Source organism: Aspergillus heteromorphus (genome assembly GCF_003184545.1).
Source record: "Aspergillus heteromorphus CBS 117.55 chromosome Unknown BO70scaffold_62, whole genome shotgun sequence".
In the NCBI taxonomy this organism is placed as follows: domain Eukaryota; kingdom Fungi; phylum Ascomycota; class Eurotiomycetes; order Eurotiales; family Aspergillaceae; genus Aspergillus; species Aspergillus heteromorphus.
The window spans coordinates 72,265-92,998 of NW_020290467.1; the positions used below are offsets into that span (position 1 = coordinate 72,265).

The window sequence follows — 20,734 nt, forward strand, 5'->3', positions numbered from 1 at the left end:
TCTAATTTTTATAAAAGAAATCTGGATTATAAATCTAATAATATTATCTAATCTAGAGCTAAGGTCTTTTTTAAATTACTATTAACAGCTTCTGAATTATAAATATATACTATATTATATTACTTACTTATTAAATTATCTTATCTTTTTAATAGATATTTTAAGTCTCTGATTGAAAAGTCCTGTATTAAATATTAAAATTATTAGTAAAAAGATTATTAAGATTAAGATTGAGATTAATAATATAATTAATAATCTTATATATAATAAATATATAAATAGGTCTTAAAAGAATCTTATGAATAAGAATTTTTAAGAGTAATAAAAAAAGCAATATAATTATATTTATATAAGAATTAAAAAATTAGATTTTTTAAATATATAATATAACTACACAGAGATTAGAATTATAAATTCTAATTCTTAATTAATTATATTATATAAAAATCTAATTAAGAATCTCAATCAGGAATCTTATTCATAAAATATCTAACTTTCTGATTCTTCTGTAACTTTTTCTGAGCCTGCTGCAACTGGGATCCTACTTTATACAGATATACAGCTCTGGTAGGTTCAGAAAAAATTACAGAAGACTGAGAAGAGTCAGGCCGAAATCAGAATAATTCTTAATAAGAATTAGAAGATAATAATAGAATCTTTTAATTTTTATAAAAAGTCTGACTCTTACTAAGCTTAATTATATAATTTTTTTAATTTTTATAAAACTTTATTATATAATTTTTCTAATTTCTGTAAAGCTTTATTATCAAATTTCTTAATTCTTATATAATTATACTGCTTTTTTTTATTATTTTTAAAATTTTTTATTTATAAGATTCTTTTTATATCTATTATATATATATATAATTATATACAGATATAATTTTATATAGATTTTTATATAGAATTATCTTATATTTTAAGTAAAATCTTAGATAGAATCTTAAATAAAGTCTTAAATATAATCTTTTTTTAATAATAATTTTTTAAATAGAACTGAAACTACTAGTAGTAATAATAATATTTTATATATAAAGTATATATATATATATATATATCTTATAACTAATATTACAGATTTAAGTCTAATTTTAAATTTTATTTCTAAAAAGAATTATATTTAAAACTCTGCTTAAATTTTTATTTTAGTTTTTATTTAAAATTCTATTTAAGATTTTATTTAAAAATCTAGATAATTTTATAAAAAAACCTATATAAAATTATATCTGTATATAACTATATATATAGATCTTAGAAAAATCTCGCGAATAAGAAGTTTTAAAACAAAAAAAAAACAGTATAGCTGTGCAAGAACTAAAAAGTTAGATTTTTTAGATATATAATATAACTATATAAAAATCTAATTAAGAATCAGAAATCTTATCTGTAAGATATCCAACTTTCTGATTCTTTCGCAACTTTTTCTGAACCCGCCGCAACTGGGACCCCACTCCATACTACTTATCTTGAACAGCGGTTGCCAACGTCATCGGACCCCGGCAGGTTTTCCCGCAAGCTCAAGCCCGACTCCCCTCTGCTGCCATTACTCCTCTTCTACCCTGTCTTTCCATTCTCTGTATTCTCTGCATTGCCTTATCCTTTACCTTCTCCTATAGCTGCCAGATATCGTCGACTGCGTCTCATTATCTTGCAAAAACACCTTGTGGACTTCTTATTCCATTGATTTGGGACGGTTAAAGAAGTGTTATATAAATCAGGCGAGCTGCCACGGCAAGCCTAGAATCATAACATTATTGTCTGTAAGTTTTGAGTTCGCCCTGTTTGCGCAGGGGCTTAGCCTGTTTCAACCTCATGACCTACGTCAAAGATATCTTTCATCTAAATTTCCCTCACCCAGCTTCTTCGCTTTCCACAGTTATGGCGTCTATGGGCTCCATGCCTTATCGTCACCCCCCCCAACAGACTTCTAGCCAGGCTTCTAGAGATTTTCGGGACGGATTACAAGTCCACGTAGATCATTACATCGGCATTGACGTTGGAACGGGCAGTGCTCGGGCCTGTATTGTTGACAGTAGAGGGGATATTGTCGGCCTAGCCTCCGAGAACATCGGTCTTTGGCAACCCCAGCAAGGATATTATGTATGTGCTATCAGTAGTAAGCCCCATCCTCTCGCAAAGGAAATTGACCCCGGGCCTGATATTGACCATCTTAGGAACAATCTACGAATGATATCTGGCGATGCATCTGTGTGGCCGTTCAGCGTGCTATCAGCCAGCACAACATTGACCCAGGAACTGTGAGGGGCATGGGGTTTGATGCAACATGCTCATTAGCAGTATTTTCTAATGTGACAGATGAGCCCGTCTCTGTAACAGGACCCAAATTTGACTCAGATCGCAATGTGATCCTCTGGCTCGATCACCGACCCGTTGAAGAAACTGAGAAGGTCAACGCTACTAACCACAATCTTCTACGCTACGTTGGAGAAAAGATGTCGATTGAGATGGAGATCCCGAAGGTTTTGTGGTTGAAAAACCATATGCCCAAAGAGCTCTTTGACCAATGCAAATTCTACGACCTGGCCGATGCTCTTACTCACATTGCCACTGGCGATGAAAAAAGAAGCTTTTGCAGCGTTGTCTGTAAGCAAGGTTATGTTCCCGTCGGTGTAGATGGCAGTGTCAAAGGTTGGCAGGAAGACTTCCTGGCAGAAATTGGCCTGGGCGATCTAGTGAAGGAAGAATTCAAGCGAATGGGTGGCGTTGACGGGGTGGTGAGCCCTTTTGTTTCAAATCTCTGTTCTTTTCCAGTTGTATTTTCTATAACATGACAGTGCACAAGTTTCTTTGTTACTGACAACTGACCGGTATCTCAGAACGGCGATTATCTTAGTGCTGGTGAACTGGTCGGTACCTTGTGCAACAAATCTGCTTCGGAGTTGGGGCTGCCTCCTGGAATTGCGATTGGCAGCGGCGTCATTGATGCATATGCGGGCTGGATCGGTACAGTCGGCGCCAAAGTTGAGTTAGAGTCGGAGCAATTGAGATCTAGTGTCGCGAAGAATGACAAGACACAAGCCTTTTCTCGCTTGGCTGCTGTTGCTGGAACATCAACTTGTCACCTCGCCATGTCTCCAAATCCCGTTTTTGTTCCTGGTGTTTGGGGTCCTTACCGCGATACCATCCAACCAGGTTATTGGATGGCCGAGGGCGGCCAGTCTGCAACGGGAGAGCTGCTCAAGCATGTCATTGAGACTCATCCAGCGTTTAACCAGGCAGTCTCTATCGCTGAGTCGCACAATGCCAATATATACGAGTTCCTTAATGAACATCTGAAGGAGTTGGCTCAAGAACAAAATGCTCCCAGCATCTTCTACTTGGGCCGTCACCTTTTCTTTTATGGTGATCTTTGGGGCAATCGTTCACCCATCGCGGATGCTAGAATGACGGGTTCTATTGTGGGGCTAACGAGTGATAAGTCTGTGGATGGTCTCGCAATCCATTATTATGCCACCCTTGAATTTATTGCGCTGCAAACGAGGCACATTGTTGAGACAATGAATAATGCTGGCCATAGCATCACCTCTATTTTCATGTCGGGCTCGCAGTGCCAAAACGACATTCTGGTTGAACTGATAGCATCTGCATGCAATATGCCTGTGCTCATTCCTCGATACATCCATGCAGCTGTTTGCCACGGTGCAGCTATGCTGGGTGCCAAGGCTGCTAGTGCCAATGCAGAAGGTAAGACGGAGGATCTCTGGGATATCATGGACCGCATGAGCAAGCCAGGAAAAAAAGTTGCCCCGACTAAGGATGAGGTCGAAAAGGCTTTGCTTGACACCAAGTACAGAATCTTCTTGGAACAATGTTATAAGCAACAAGAGTATCGGGCTCTTGTAGACGAAACATTGAGACCATGGGACTCCTAAGCATTTCCTCCTATCCCCCCCTCACTTCGGAGGCACGTCTTTGGTGGCTTTTCAACCCCTATACACGGTGTTTTTTTTTCTTTTCTTTTTTTCTTTTTTTTTTGATAACTATGGAGGGTATCTAAAGATATATATTTCAGGGACAATTTGAGTGCCACCAAAAAGACACAAGGACCACGTTTAGAACACGGGCATGATGCTCTTGAAGTGTGCTGCAGGGTAAAATCATACAGACGGTGAATATTGGAGATAGCATGGCAGCTCGAATCATACAACCCAAGGAACGTGTCGATATACAACTGAGATAATAACCTCTAAACAGGATGTCAAGCTAATCGCTGCAATCTCATAAACCCCAAGTACACCGTACATCAATGCACATGCACCGCAGGATCATATGCTGTCTTCGCCCAAGCAGGTGGTCTCTCTCTCCAGCGTGGGGTGAAACGGGTTTAATCTTGACCAAAAGGGAGACGGCGAGGGGATAGCGAGGGGATCAAAATGCTCTTCCACTTCTGGACCTACCAACAGTGTAAAACCTCTCGCCTGGGTTCGAGCCAAGGGCTAGCGTATCAAACCGATTGATACCCATCGTTTCTAAGTTGCTGTATCCTGACAGGTAAAAGCCAATCACGACCACAAGGTAAGTGAGGACGAGTATAGAGCCTTTAAAATAGTTGCTTTTCCCTTCCCCATGCACATAGGATAGAAGAAATACACACAAAATCACTGATACCATGTCCCACTGGGGGAAAATGAGGCTATAAGAAGAAACATTTTTTTAGTAGGTGTCACTGGCAAAAGGAAAAGGTCATATATACTTGAAAGTATGACTTAGCAGATCAGATGCATCGATGACTTGAGTATAGATCGCACTAAACAGGACCAGAGCCGGAATCTGTAAGAGACAGACTTGAAGAGCGTAGGCTGAACCAATCTCCATGGAAAGCGCAATGTTGCCATTCATTGCAAATGAAATAGCGTTCTGCCAGTAAAAGAGGTAAGCAAAACACGCTCAACTTATTGGAATATTCAAGTGCACATACCAAGAATTCTGTGGTGTTGGGAACCAAGGCAAAAAGTGTGATCCCAAGGAACTTTTCGTCAATGTCAACACTTTCCAGAACTACATCTACCGTATTCACAAGAATCTCGGCAATGATTGCGTAGAGAATAGTAGCCCCAAGAAGAATTATGGAGCTCCTGGCTTTGCTCCAGTTAGGCGCATCATGGCCACCACTAGCATGACCAGTCTCCAGCCCAATATCATCACACTCCTCAAGTACGGCCTTTATTTGATCAGTAGGGCTTTTGTTTGCTTGGCGTGCAGTAGCCTGTTGGACTGAGGGCTTCCTTATTCGAGCCGCATCACGAGCCGCGACAGCGGCGGCAGTCGCTGCAACTTCCGTTACCTGGCGTACCAAAACCTCGTTATCTTCACTAGACAAGCCACCAAAGCTCTTCAGCCTCGGGATTCTATCATCGCAATCCGTTCGAGGAGGGACGAGGTACGGCGTTGTGCTTTTGCCGTTCGTTGAGATAGAGTCTGACTGGGCCGTAGTGTAATCAGTAGGGTTATCAGATAAACCGACTTGCCTCAGTGACTGCCCCAGGATACGTTTATATAACTGTGAATCACGGACAGATCCTTTGGTGATAGACCCCCCGGCACTTCCCCCCGTAACATGAAGAAGGTCGCCATGTCTCGACTCGTAGGCCTGCTCGGTTGCGAGAACTGCTGCCTTTCTCTCCTCTGTCTCCGTAGCCCAGATGAGGGCAGCGTGAGTTCTCAGGGTGAACCATAACCCAATTACATAGGACAAGAACAAGAACAGAGCAGCAAACCAAGAGTAAGGTTGAACTGCCTTTTGGAAAAAGCTGTCGTTGACGGCCGGTGTTTGGGAGAAGTAACAGCGACGACAATCACTGTCTTCAGAATCCACAGCTTGAACGCATGAGTGGCAGTTTAGTTCATGCTAGACATCGGTAAGTAGCGGCCAACTTGGTGTAGAGAGGGAACCAGAACTTACGCTACCGAATATCTGATAAAAAAGGGTAGGGCCAAATGCAGCAATGACCGCAAACATCAGCATTGTGGATGTAACGCCCGCAGACTTGACATTGAATCGCTGGGTCTTGCGCTTGATGGCACCAAAACACATGGAGAGCCCAGGCAGAAACAGAATGCCTGCAAAAATGCTGCCAATAATGCTGCCCTCAACAAGCTGCCCTTTGCCTTCGGTCAATGCAACACAATAAAGGTAGACTTCAACTATTGTTGAGAAGAAGGCATTGACTGCTGCACCCATACCCATCGAGGATTGAGCAGAAATTGAGGCAACAGCCTGTCCGATAAAATATGCCAAAGGGATGATGGAAACAAGAGCAAGCGTGAAGATGAGACCTGGGTGCGTAATTGCAGCCTGAATTCCCAGTGTCTCGCTGAGGAGAAAGTAATCAAAAATAACAAATAATACAACACCGAGGAGATTGATCAAGAAGATGTTCGTTCCGCCGACAGTGTACTTCCAATATCTCAGACCTGCTGCGCGGTAAGTGCACAATAGGATAGAAGAGGAGGAACCAGGACTGAGCCTGGTATAGGTAGTGTCGGAATGATACGACAAAGCTAAAGGATGGCGACGAAGATGGTCAAACAAGATAATTGTCACGCGTCCCATGGGGATCCAAAAGACAAGTAACCAGCACAGAAGTGACACTAGAAGCATTAGAGGTCCTACAAGGAAGTAGAAGAAGATGAAGAATACAACGCGACCAAGAGTCCACTCGCCACGACCGAACAAACGCCGTTTGGGATGGCTTAGTGAGTTTTCTCGGTCACTTCCCCTTTGCGTCCGCCCCAAGAGGCTATCTTGTTCACTAGCCGAATCGACACTGTTTCTTCTTCTCCCAACAAGGGAGCGGTTGCGTCGCGGGCCAAAGAAGAGCCTCCCATGTTCTAGATCGCCGTTCTGCCATTGCTCGTACTCGCTGATGCTGCGACCTTCACCTTCGTCTTCTTCGGCATAGTTTTCGTCCGTATCTAGACGAACGAAGGAACCGAAGGGGTATACCAGATACCAAGAAAGCCCCGAAAATACCCGTCCATATTCTATCGCACTGGCCGAATATGCAAATACAAAGCAAGCGACGGCGCCTGTGAGAGCAGCTAGTGCTAGCCACCACCCGAAGAACACCGTCCACAGAAGGTTTGTAAGGAATAAAAAGTTGCCCACGCGTCCACCGGGTGATGAATGGATATCACCTTCAGCGGTTTTTTCCACTGAGCGGCTCTTCTTGTACAAGGCGGGTTTCCAGAGTCTTATTCCAAACGGATGCGTCTCGTTGATAGCTTGTTGGCGATCCTTCAACGTGAAGCTCTCCGCATCACTTGTCTCCGCCTCATCCACGCCAGTGTCACCATCGCCGCTGCGGCTTTCGCTCTCGGAAATTTGAGAAGAAGGCTCTACTTCCACGCCAGGATCAGGCAAGCCGGCATCTTCTCCACCTTCGTTGTCGGAGTCAGGTTGGGTCAATGGGCTCATGCGAGCATTGAGTCTTCGTCTCAGAGTAGAGCTCTGCTTCCTTAGAGGCCGTATCCTAGGGGATGGCTGGGTATTGGAGGCTTGTTGCATGGCTATGTCCTCCTCTACCTCCTGTACATCATCCTCTGTAGAGAATTCTTGTCCTTTGTGGGGTACCTGACGTTTAGAAGACATGCGGCGCGTCACAGATGGTTTCTTTGGTTTGTCGGACTGTAAAGGTGTCGTGGAAGTCGACTGGGAAGTATGCATACGACTTGAGCTTTCCGGCTGACTTTCATCAGGACGAGGATCAAGGTCCATCCTTGCGGAAGAATCTAAAGTACCTGTAGAAAAAATGAGTTTCTTGGCCAAAAGATACCGACTTATTAGCACACAACCATACCGTAGTTCCTTCTGGATTGTGTTGGATTTCTTTGTTGGCGTGGAGGTCCTGACGATAAATCCTCGTTGCTTATGGTTGACGACACTGTGTGTTCGAAGGGATGCGAAGGACCGTGGCCCTCTTCATCGCTGTTAGACATCATCGATTGGGTCTCCCCTCTCCCTTCAGTTCGCTAGGAGGGGTTTCTTCTTCTTCTTCTTCTTCTTCTTCTTCTTCTTCTTCTTCTTCTTCTTCTTCTTCTTCTTCTTTTTATCTCCCTTTTTAACTCTTGACCTCCGTTGACCGGTGTTTATAATGTGACGATAAAACAGGGAGGTTGGGAAGTATTGCAAGGGGAATTATTAAAGAAGCGCCGGTGAGATAGCGACCTGCACTTGGAACAGCAAAGCAAAGAAATCCCTTTAAGTCATTGAGAAATCCATAAGTTACATGTCGATGTAGGCCCAGAAGAGGGATTCGGGTGGAATAAGATGAGAGGGTGAAGAGCAGGTGCGAAACACGCAAACTAGCTAGATCATGAGATAAGGTCTCGCATCCCCGCAGTCAGCTGAGACCTTGACAATGCAGGTCACAGGTTTGAGGAGAAAGATGGTGCGGAATTCTAGTACCTCCGCGGAAGGTCGCAAGTCCTTGACTCAAACAATATGATGGCTTGAAACTTGTCTGGACATATATATCTACAGATTTTACACCATTGTGCTGTTTCATGAACAGGGACTCGTAGGGTACCACCTAGGTAGGCACTACTAGTAGTTACTCCGTAGATACTGTAGGTAACATACTAGCTAGTACCTAGGTAGGTACTACCTTAGAAGTACCAAGGGGAGATATCAGGTAAGGTATTTTTTATTCTGGTACCTTACCGGACAAGGGGGGGTTTGTGGTTTGGTATATATATAGTATTTTGATAAAAATAAGTATTTTTCAAATTATATTATATATATATTATGTAGTTAAAAAAATATTTCTATAATATAATTTAAAAAAATATATGTAGAGTGATTAACAGTTAAAATACAGACTAAAAAGTAAAAACCAATCAGTGAATCTTTTAAAAAGTATATTTATTATTTAGATCTAAATAAATTATAAAATACAGTTCTAAAATTAAAGTTAAAAAAAATCTAATATTTATGTATAAATTATATTTTAATTATTATTTAATACAGCTAGTCTATATTTAATATATAATTAATTAATTCTAGACTTATTTTATATAGTAATTTTTAAATTTTAATTATTAAGTATTTTATAGTAATATCTATATATTATATAATTTAAGAATCAATTATATAATTATCTAGATTATACTTATTAATTAAATAAAAATTATATATTTATTTTAATTCTTATAAAATATTTTAATTATTATCTAAATTTCTTAACTGTTACCATTAACCTACCCTGGCCGTTAACCACTCTACTGTTTCCCTCAAATGCATGTTTGAAAATTTGAATACATATTCATTTTTATATATAGATAATTAGATATATATGTATTTTTAAAATATGATATACTATGTATAAGTTTTTAAATACATATACAAGCCCTAAAATCTGTTTTCTAAAAAAGTCCATAGAGATACAATAGATTTACAGTAGATATACCATTTGTGGACCCCCTCGAGAACAGGTAGGTACCTACGGTACGGAGTAGTACTGTAGAGTATCAGGGCGGCAAGAATGTTCCGAGTACTATGGTTACTGCAGGTAGGCAGCGCTTATCAAACGATAATAATACTAAATGAAGTTATTCGCAAATAAAAATCACTAGTAGACTGATGATATTAATGCTAGCTAGAAGATGAGAATACAGGAGGTGGAGTTATCTAGGCTACTGACGACCGTATGAGGGCAATCACTCGCTACGGCAAGACCAACCCTCCTTTTCCTCACCGCCCCTGGCAGTACCTACCTAGGTACCTAAGTAGGGAGGACCGTAGGCACCTGAGGTACAGAAGCAGACTACTTGTTCATATAATTTAACACGATCTCCAGATTATTAGGCCGGTGGTCTTGCTATGAGAAAATAATACTTTATATTCCGATGTACTAGCAGTTATGTACTCCATACTTATACAATCTTTGTTGGATAAAAAGAAACGGCATGTACTTGTATCACATCACATGATTTCATATAGCCTGGTCTTCAAGATGTGGCTGATGAAAGATTCAGTGGCTGGTGTTGCTGCTGATATCAGCTACCTTAACTACCTTGTTAGACCCGCAACAAGCTCCCTCGTACTAGCCACCGTCACCACTTGATCATCGTGTTGTGTCTTGAATCTGTATATTTTGCATCCACCGACATTTCTTGTTCTCCATTCAGAAGCAAATTCAGAAACAACTCGCAAGAATCACTGACCTGGGGCCAACGACATATAGCTAGCTCTCTGAGAACCTATTCCCGTGATTGACGCCTTGTTGTGGCCATACCAAGGAGCGTCATTGCATCATGGCGCTCGACAACTATTATCGCAACAAGGTCGAGGGCATGAAACTTGAGATAATTCATGGCCAGGCAGTCTTACGAAGACTGGAAGCGCAACGCAACGACTACAATTCGAGAGTGCGCTTACTTCGAGAGGAGCTGGGCCTGCTCCAGCAGCCCGGTTCCTATGTTGGGGAGGTAGTAAAAGTCATGAGCACCAAGAAAGTCCTCGTTAAAGTGCACCCCGAAGGCAAATACGGTAAGTTAATATTGAGTCGTCTCCGCGGATGTCTATATTTTCATCTGTGCTTCCTAGACTAACTTCTGCCTTGTCATCTTCCAGTGGTGGATATCGCCGACGGAGTTGATATCAGCAAACTAACTGTGGGAAAGCGGGTCGCCCTCCTGTCCGACTCATATAAGCTGGAAAAAATGCTGCCCTCGTCTGTTGACCCGCTAGTATCCCTAATGATGGTAGAAAAGGTGCCTGACAGCACCTATGACATGATCGGTGGGCTTGACCAGCAGATAAAGGAGATCAAGGAAGTTATCGAGCTTGGCCTAAAGCACCCAGAGTTGTTCGAGTCGCTTGGTATCGCACAGCCTAAAGGAGTTCTTCTTTACGGACCGCCAGGAACCGGCAAGACACTACTTGCCCGAGCAGTAGCCCATCATACCGACTGCCGGTTTATCAGGGTGAGCGGGTCAGAACTGGTGCAGAAATACATTGGTGAAGGAAGTCGCATGGTCCGCGAGCTATTCGTAATGGCTCGAGAGCACGCTCCTAGCATCATATTCATGGATGAGATCGACAGCATCGGATCTAGTCGGATAGACTCGGCGGGCTCAGGTGATTCCGAGGTGCAGCGAACGATGCTGGAACTCCTCAATCAGTTGGACGGATTTGAGCCCACCAAAAACATCAAAATTATCATGGCTACCAACCGGCTCGATATCCTAGACCCGGCATTGTTGCGCCCTGGTCGGATTGACCGGAAGATTGAATTCCCACCACCGTCGTGAGTCAATACCCGTGTTTTTCCTTACGCCTTGACCCATGTTTGGCCAAGACTTTTAGCGCGGATTACTGATTATGTTCCTCGTTATCTTAGGGTGGAAGCTCGTGCCGACATCTTGCGAATTCACTCTCGATCAATGAATTTGACACGAGGCATCAACCTAACGAAGATTGCAGAGAAGATGAATGGGTGTTCTGGAGCTGAGCTCAAGGGAGTGTGCACTGAGGCGGGCATGTATGCTCTTCGGGAGCGAAGAGTACACGTTACCCAAGAGGATTTTGACCTGGCCACTGCCAAGATCCTCAACAAGCACGATGACAAGGAAATTGCTGTCTCCAAGCTTTTCAAGTGAAGCTCGGAAATAATGTGACTCTGCCAGTTTTTATAGTGTACTGCAGGAAGCAGTGCATAGTGTTACCTTCTATTGCTTCTATGATGATCACCCCAGTCATACTCTTATACATGTGCACACATAGTAAAAACTTATGGGTTGCTTTCTCTTTCCAAGAGTGATACGATGTGGGTGGTAGTCTCCTGTCCGCGTGCAAAACTTCTGTAAAGGCCCCAAGCAGGCACAATATGTATCAATCTGTGGTTGCATGTTTAGCTGTGGTCTTCTTCTATAATTATCTAACACATCCATATCCTGGTGACTGGCTTATTCCAAGCATCCTAATTCTTTATGTTCCTCACTCTGGGCCTACGTACTACCTTATCAAGCAAATTATGTACTCCGCTTGCGCTCCCGGTGGTGCGGCGAGTAGACTATAGATAGCTTATACATAACTGGTGTACCAAGCAAATAGCGCTGCTCTCGCTTCGGGTGTACCGAATACCAATCTAACCCGCCAGAGAGCACAGGGTGGCGTGATAACAGTTTGTACCTCCAGGTGATGTCAGATCACACCCTCCGGCATCTTGGTACCCCGGGTGTATAATATGTAAAGATGCGTATTGACTCTTATGGGCTGATAATGAAGCTATACGAAGGTAGGAAAGAGGGGGGGGTTCGTGGCAATAAGAAGGTTGGTTGTGGATAGGCTCGACCCCATACTCCTACTCCGTACCTAAATATGGTCTGCTGGCATTCCCAACCCAGGCAAGGGCCCACTCTCTCTCTGTAGCGAGAACTACTCTGCTAAAGTATACCTTCTGCCTAGCTCTGTGCCCTTGCCTACCTACATACAGTACGTGTCTGTCTCAAATAATACTCTGTATGCGTAGTAGACTAGCAGTATTATCACACTATAAAGTAGATAGTTCTACCCCTACATAGAGCGTATAAACTCCCGCGGAGGTCATTCCTTCGGGGCTGCTGCTGAGCTAGAGAATGTACGGAGTACGGAGTACAGAGTTACTTAGATTGTTTCTACCGCGGAGAACAGCTGTCGTGGAGTATCTATGTAAGTATCTACTGTCTGCCTTACTTCGGACGCGAAGGTCGGCAAGTACTATCTATCTAATAGAGACCTTCTGCAACGGTCATTTACCATTAACATTTCAATTCAAAATCGGGTATAGCGGCCCGCCCCTAGTAATCAACTATAAAGTTATTTAAAAAATATTTATAACTGACTAATCTACTTAATAAGATAAAAATCTTGCTATTTAATAACTCCGGGTAGCACGCCCTAGTTATATATATATATATATATATATATATATATATATAAGTTCTAAAGAGTTTTCTAAAACAGTTTATTTTAATTAATTTACTGCTCTATATTTATTTTATTAAGATCTCTGTCTAATCTTTATATATATTTATTTATTATATTTATCTATTATATTTATCTATTATACTTATTTATTATATTTATTTAGACTGTTAAGTATATACAGATAATCTGAATAGCTTTAATTCTTTTTAAAATAATAATTCTTAATAGTTGTTAATTATTAATTATTTAGTAATTATTATATTAGATCTAATTCTTTGAATAATAAATATTAGTATTTATATTTTATTTATATATTTTATAAATAATTAATTATAAAGATTTATTCTGATTAGATCTTAGCAGGCTACTAAGAAATTAATACTAATATAATATATTAATTATAAATATAAATGACTGTTGCAGAAGGTCTCTAATTAGAGAACACCAGCGGATACAGAGTACCTATCAACGTGCTGGCAGATTTCGTAGGCCTCCAGAGTCCCGACTGGCTGGTTGATCTCCGGTTGACGCGGCATCAGAAGAACTTTTATGGGCGCGTGACTGGCGGGTCTCTGATGTTCGTTTCCCTTTCCAATTTTGGTTTTATTGTCTTTGGTTGGATTGTCTGAAGCTTTGGCTTACCTAAGTGAGAGAGTACTGTCCCTTAGGGAAAATTTGCATAATCGCGTTAAAATCAGGCTGTGTATTTATTTTTTAATTAATATAACTATCTATCTCTTTTTTTTTAATTATTAATATTATTATAATCAGATATTCTTTATATTTTTTAAATTTAAATTTAAAGTAAAATTATAAGCTGAAGCTATTTAATTAAATTTATATTCTAGATTTTTATTATAATAGCTATAAATTAATTAAAATTATAAAATAATTAAAACAGTTTATATAAATTATTTATTTAATAATAAAATATATATTTTTAAGATCTAATAATATTTTTTAATTATATTCTGACTATTTAAAAAAGATTATTAATAGAGATATATAATAATATAAACTACTTTATTATGGGATATATTCCAGAGCTATTCAACTCAGCTAGTCTGTTTTGTTAAACTAATAATCTGCTGAGTTATATATATATATAAAATCACCAGATTCTTAAGAATTCTCTTTAAAATATCAGTTATTTTTTCTTATATATACAGGCTCAGTTCTTCATAGCTTATGGGTTCCCCTAACATACTTCTTAGTAAACTTAATTAATAATTTAAATTATTTTTAAGTCTGTTATTTATTATATTCTAATTTTTTAATAATCTAAGTTATTAATATATAGCTAATTATTAAATTAAGATTATTTATAAATATTTAATAAATTTAAAAAAATTCTTTTAATAAATTAAATAATATATTATTATTATATAAATTATAAAATATAAGAATTATACTCTGATTCTGAAGAATTAATATAAAATTATATAAGTAAATAAATAATTACTTAAACTTAAAATTAATTATTATAATTAATAATATTTTAGACTTAATATATATAATAAAAAATAGATTATAGAATAAAGTCTATATTTAATTTTACATAAAAAATAAAGATTTTAAGATTATAATTTAAGCAGTAATATAAAATTTAAATTAATTAGATTTAATTTATTTAAATTATAATTTTAAAATTAAGAAATTTAGATATATTAGAAACTTCTATATTAATATACTTAATTAATTTTTACTTAAAATTAATATAAAGATTAAAAAAAATAAATTTATATCTATATAAAAAATATCTTAATTCTTAATATACTCTGTATATAAAGTTAAGAAAAAAGTTTAAAATTACATTTTAAAAATTATAAATTAATTATTTTATTTATTTAATCTTAATTTATATAAGAGTGTGTATTGAGATAGTATAAAGAAAATATATCTATTATAAAATTAAGATAATATTTATATTACTTCAAATATTATTATTAATCTTTTATCTAGCTTTTTTTATAAATAAATATATTTATAAAAATTTTATAGATTATATATTATATTAATATAATTATTTTATAAGAAACTATTTCTATAGTATAAATATTTCTTATAATATAATATATTATAAAAATTATAAGAATTATTATTTTTATAATTATTCTTTTTTTTAAAATCTTAATTCTTAAGATTATTATTTATAAAAAATTAGATAGTATTAAAATTTCTGCTATAAAATCTTTTTTATAAGAAAATTAATTAAAAAAAAGCCTTTTTTTATATAATATTTGTATTTTATATAAGCCTGCCGCGGCTGTTTTATATAATTATAATTATATTATTATTTATGATACTTTAAATTTTTATAGTTATAATTAAATAATAAATATTATAAATAATAAATATAGCAAATATTTTTATAATTATAATTAAATAATAAATATAATATAATATTTTTAATTTAGATATAAATTAGAGCTTAAGACTTAGAACTCAGAACTCTAAGAGAGAATATGATATATAATAGTCAGGTTAAGCCACTCTAAGAATATCTTTTTTTAAAAAATTTTTTTTTAAATTTTTTTATTCTTTAAATTTTTCTTTTTTTAATCTCTGCGATTCTCTCTCTTAATTATTATTATTATTATAAATAAATACTTATTTAAAAATTCTTGCAGTTATTTATACTCTTATAACTGTTTTATATTCTTATAAATATTTTATACTCTTATAATTATTTTATATTCTTACAGTTATTTTTAGAGTGGCTTAACCTGACTGTTATATCTTAATCTTAATCTGGCCATAATCTAATAGTTAGATTAAGATATAAAAAATTTTTAATTATATAATTAAAATTAGATTAAGATATAATTATTATTATAACTATTTATATCTATTAATTAAAAAAATTAGATATAGCAGATAGATTAATAATTATAAATTAATTTATAATATATATATATTTTTTTATATAGATAATATATAAAGTATAATATATATTTAATTATAATATAAATATAATAATATTCTTTAGATATAATCTACTGCTTAATCTACTTAACTAAGTATCTTAAAAAATATATTATACTTTAAAAAAGACTTTTATAGAATCTAGTATAAAAAAATAAAAAAAAATAGAATATTAAATTTAAAATATAATTATCTAATTAATTAATCTAATTAATTTAATTAAATCTAATTAAAATAAGAAATATTTTCTGATTAGAGCTAATCTAGTAGTTTATTATAATTAATATTTATTTAATATTCAGAAACTTTAATAGCAGCTGTATATATTTCTCTTTAAATAATTTTATAAAATATTTTTTAATTTATATTTAATTAAAAAGACTTAATTTTCGGCAGAAAGATAAAGCAGCAAGATTAATTATTTATTTAAATTAAATATATTTAATAATTTAAAATAATAAATAATAAATAATTATAAAATATAGAATTTAATTCTAAAAATCCTGTTTATTATAAATTATAAAAATCTAAAAAAAAGATAATAATTAGAAAAGATTTATCTTAGAAGAATAAATAAATATTTATAATAAATCTTTATTCAGTATCTAATTAATTATTTATTTAAATATAATTAATAATATTTTTTCTTATAATTCTTATAAAGATAATAATTTATAAAACTAGTTTTTAAACTTTTAATTTAAAAAGATAGAAGCAGAAAATTTTATAAAAATATCTTATTTTATTTTAAAATATATCTTTATTAGAGTGGCTTAACCTGACTGTTATATCTTAATCTTAATCTGGCCATAATCTGATAATCAGATTAAGATATAAAAAATTTTTAATTATATAATTAAAATTAGATTAAGATATAACTATTATTATAATTATTTATATTTATTAATTAGAAAGATTAGATATAGCAGATAGATTAATAATTATAGATTAATTTATAATATATATATTCTTTTTATATAAATAATATATAAAGTATAATATATATTTAATTATAATATAAATATAATAATATTCTTTAAATATAGTTTACTATTTAATTTATTTAACTAATTATCTTAAAAAATATACTATACTCTAAAAAAGACTTTTATAAAATCTAATATAAAAAAAATAAAAGAAAATATAAAATATTTATTCTTTATATTATTTAGAATAATAATTATAATAATATAAAAATTATAAAGACTAGATCTCTATCTCTATCTAAGTATATATAATAATTAAAGACTTAGATAAAACTAGTTTTTTTAATTTTAATAATAATTTATTCTCTAGATTATCTTCAAGATTATTTATATTCTTATTCTTATTAATATAAAAAATAATAATTATTTTATTCTTCTTCTATTTCTTAAATATAAAGATAATTAAATCTAGATTAAGATTATTAAGTATATTCTAATATTTCTTATCTATAATAAAATAATTAATATATATTTAAAATATAATTATTTTAATTATATCAGAATTAAAATAGCTTTAGTAATAATAATAAATATTTTAAGAATTATTAAAAAAATATTTAATACTAATATTATTAATTATAACTAAAAGAAAATCTCTAGTTATCTAATAAAAAATAAAAAATTAATTATAATAAAATTTTTAATAAATAAAAATATTAATATATTCTATAATATTTAAAATTATATTAATTTAATTAAAAATATCTTAAGAAGCTATATATTTTAATATTTAAATATATTTTAAGTTTTTTATATATCTTAATTATAAGTAAGAGTCTTTAATATTTAAAAATATTATAAAAAATCTTATCTAGATCTAATAATAATTCAGAGATTATTAATAGTATATTAATTATTAAATTTTAATTAAAATAAAAAAAAATATCTTTTTAAAAATAGTTTAATATTTATAATATTAATTAATATTATTATTTAGTTATATATCTTTTTTAAACTTTTTAAACTTTAATATTAGATCTAGAATAGTTATAATTATATAGATATAGTCTTTTATTTAATAAATATAATAATAATATTTTTAAAGCTTTTAATATATATTATATAAATTCTTAAAAAAGTTTTTTTAAAATATCTATTTTTTTTCTAGTCTATTAATTAAGTAATCCAGATAATTAAAAAGATTATTATAAATATTATAAATCTTATAAATAATAGATTTATTATTTTTAGAAAAATAGAAAATAAAAAAAAAATATAAAAATTTAAGAAAATATTTTATTTATTTTTATTTAATTATAATAAAATAAAGATAATTAATATTATTATATTTATAATATTAAATAAAACTTTTAATTACTTAACAGAGATTAAATATCTAATAAATTATAAAATAAATTAAGTTTTAGCAGATTTTATAATTAAAAAAAAGATAATAAATTAAACTAGATTTAAATTATTAAATAAATAAGAATTTTTTATAATATTAAAAATTTATATTTATAAATTATATAATCTTCTAAATCTATAATTAAAAATTAGTATAATAAACTAGCTGATAAAAAATTTTTAGAAGCTTTTTATAAAAAAAGATTTTATATTAATTTTTTATAGACAGCGTCACAGCTTTTAGAATATATTTTCTTTAAAATTTTTAAAATATTAAAAAAAATTTTAAGATTTCTATTATTATTTTTTTATAGCTTCTTTTTATATATTTTTAGATAATAGTAAAGATAGCCAGATTAATAATTATTTAATCTAAATATATCTTAATTATACTAGAGCTTAAAAAGATATAATAAATAGATCTTAATATTAAAAATAATTAAAATAATTAATTATCTAGTTTTTAGCTATACTGCGATCAGGTATAAAAATTTTCTTAATCTAATTATAATCTAATAATTAGATATAAAAATTCTAATTAATCTGACCTGATCTGGCTGTTAGCCACTCTAATCTTTATATAAATATAATCTATTATATTTTAATATACAGCTAATATATTTATTATATTTTATTTATTTTAATAAATTTAGTAAGCAGAAATTTATATCTAAAGTCTAGAATTATAAAATAATTTCTTTCTTTAAATAAAATTATTTAAGATATAATAAACTAGAATAAAAAATAGATTTTTATAAAAAGAATTTATAAAAAACTTTTATAGAATTTTTATAAAAGCTATAATATTATAATATAGATTTAATATATTTTATTTATTTTATTTATTTATTCCATTTATTTAATTTATTTAATTTATTTAATTTATTTAATCTATTTAATCTGCTTTATCTTAATAATTTAATTACTTTTTCTAATTATCTTATATATAATTTATAATTTATTTCTAATTTTATTAATAGCTCTTTAAGCTATATTTTATTTATAAATCTAAGAATACCCTGACTCAGAAAAAATAATAAAATAAAAATAATATATTTATTTCTAATATTCTAATAAATAATTAGCATATAGTTTTTTTAATATTTTATAATATAATTAAGATATATAGCTAAAATAAAGCAGTAATTATATATTTTTATATATATTTTTTATTATAAGAATAATAATTTTATAAAAAGCTGAATTTTATTAATATAACTAGGATAGAGTGGCTTAACCTGACTATTATATCTTAACCTTAACCTGGCCATAATCTGATGATTAGATTAAGATATAAAAAATTTTTAATTATATAGTTAAGATTAGATTAAGATATAACTATTATTATAACTATTTATATTTATTAATTAGAAAAATTAGATATAGCAGATAGATTAATAATTATAGATTAATTTATAATATATATATTTTTTTATATAAATAATATATAAAATATAATATATATTTAATTATAATATAAATATAATAATATTTTTTAGATATAATCTACTGCTTAATCTACTTAATTAATTATCTTAAAAGATATATTATATTTTAAAAAAGACTTTTACAAAATCTAGTATAAAAAAAATAAAAAAAAATATAAAATATTTATTTTTTATATTGTTTAGAATAATAATTATAATAATATAAAAATTATAAAGACCGGGTCTCTATCTCTATTTAAATATATATAATAATTAAAGACTTAAATAAGACTAGTTTTTCTAATTCTAATAATAATCTATTCTCTAAATTATCTTCAAGATTATCTATATTTTTATTTTTATTAATATAAAAGATAATAATTATCTTATTCTTTTTTTACTTCTTAAGTATAAAGATAATTAAATCTAAATTAAGATTATTAAGTATATTCTGATACTTCTTATTTATAATAAAATAATTAATATATATTTAAAATATAACTGCTTTAATTATATCAGAATTAAGATAATTTTAATAATAATAACAAATATCTTAAGAATTATTAAAAAAATATTTAATATTAATATTATTAGTTATAATTAAAAGAAAATCTCTAGCTATCTAATAAAGAATAGAAAACTAATTATAACAGGATTTTTAATAAATAAGAATATATCTTTTATTATTAATTCTAAAAAATAGAGAGCTTTTCTTAAAAAATTAAATATAAAATAATTTTTTAATTCTTTGCAATGTATGTAATCTTAAGATTTAAAAAAAAAGAAAAGATCTGACTTAAGAAGCTTATCTTAGTTTAAATATTATTATAATTTATAAAGATCTAAAAAATAAAAGAAGAAGACTTAATAATATTCTTTAAAAATAAATTAGATAATTATAATTAACTTATAATTTTAAAGCTATTTTATAAATAATAGATATAGAAAGATAAAAGCAGAAAATTTTATAAAAATAATTTATTTTATTTTAAAATATAATTTTATATAAATATAATTTATTATATCTTAATATATAACTAAAACACCTGCTATATTTTATTTATTTTAATAAATTTAATAAACAGAAATTTATATCTAAAATCTAAAATTATAAAATA

The 20,734-nt window shown here is 31.3% G+C and overlaps 3 protein-coding genes across 3 annotated transcripts; 2 read left to right on the top strand and 1 right to left on the bottom strand.

The window, feature by feature from the left end:
- Window positions 1-1,878: 1,878 nt before the first annotated feature.
- Window positions 1,879-3,893, top strand: BO70DRAFT_401337 (FGGY-family carbohydrate kinase; the record flags this gene model as incomplete). Its single annotated transcript, XM_025546975.1, has 3 exons — window positions 1,879-2,100; window positions 2,175-2,735; window positions 2,838-3,893. 3 exons carry the CDS (start codon window positions 1,879-1,881, stop codon window positions 3,891-3,893), a joined length of 1,839 nt encoding a protein of 612 aa, XP_025394287.1.
- A 405-nt stretch (window positions 3,894-4,298) lies between these two features.
- BO70DRAFT_204119 (calcium/hydrogen antiporter) lies at window positions 4,299-7,829 on the bottom strand. Its single transcript, XM_025538621.1, has 3 exons — window positions 5,924-7,829; window positions 4,940-5,869; window positions 4,299-4,878 (listed from the first exon to the last, which is right to left on the bottom strand). The coding sequence occupies exons 1-3, from the start codon at window positions 7,736-7,738 to the stop codon at window positions 4,705-4,707; spliced, it is 2,919 nt and encodes a 972-aa protein (XP_025394288.1). The 5' UTR covers window positions 7,739-7,829; the 3' UTR covers window positions 4,299-4,704.
- A 2,015-nt stretch (window positions 7,830-9,844) lies between these two features.
- Window positions 9,845-11,922, top strand: BO70DRAFT_347023 (proteasome regulatory particle base subunit RPT6). The gene is made up of 3 exons (XM_025541570.1): window positions 9,845-10,510; window positions 10,595-11,270; window positions 11,364-11,922. The coding sequence occupies exons 1-3, from the start codon at window positions 10,276-10,278 to the stop codon at window positions 11,620-11,622; spliced, it is 1,170 nt and encodes a 389-aa protein (XP_025394289.1). The 5' UTR covers window positions 9,845-10,275; the 3' UTR covers window positions 11,623-11,922.
- The last annotated feature ends 8,812 nt before the right edge of the window (window positions 11,923-20,734 follow it).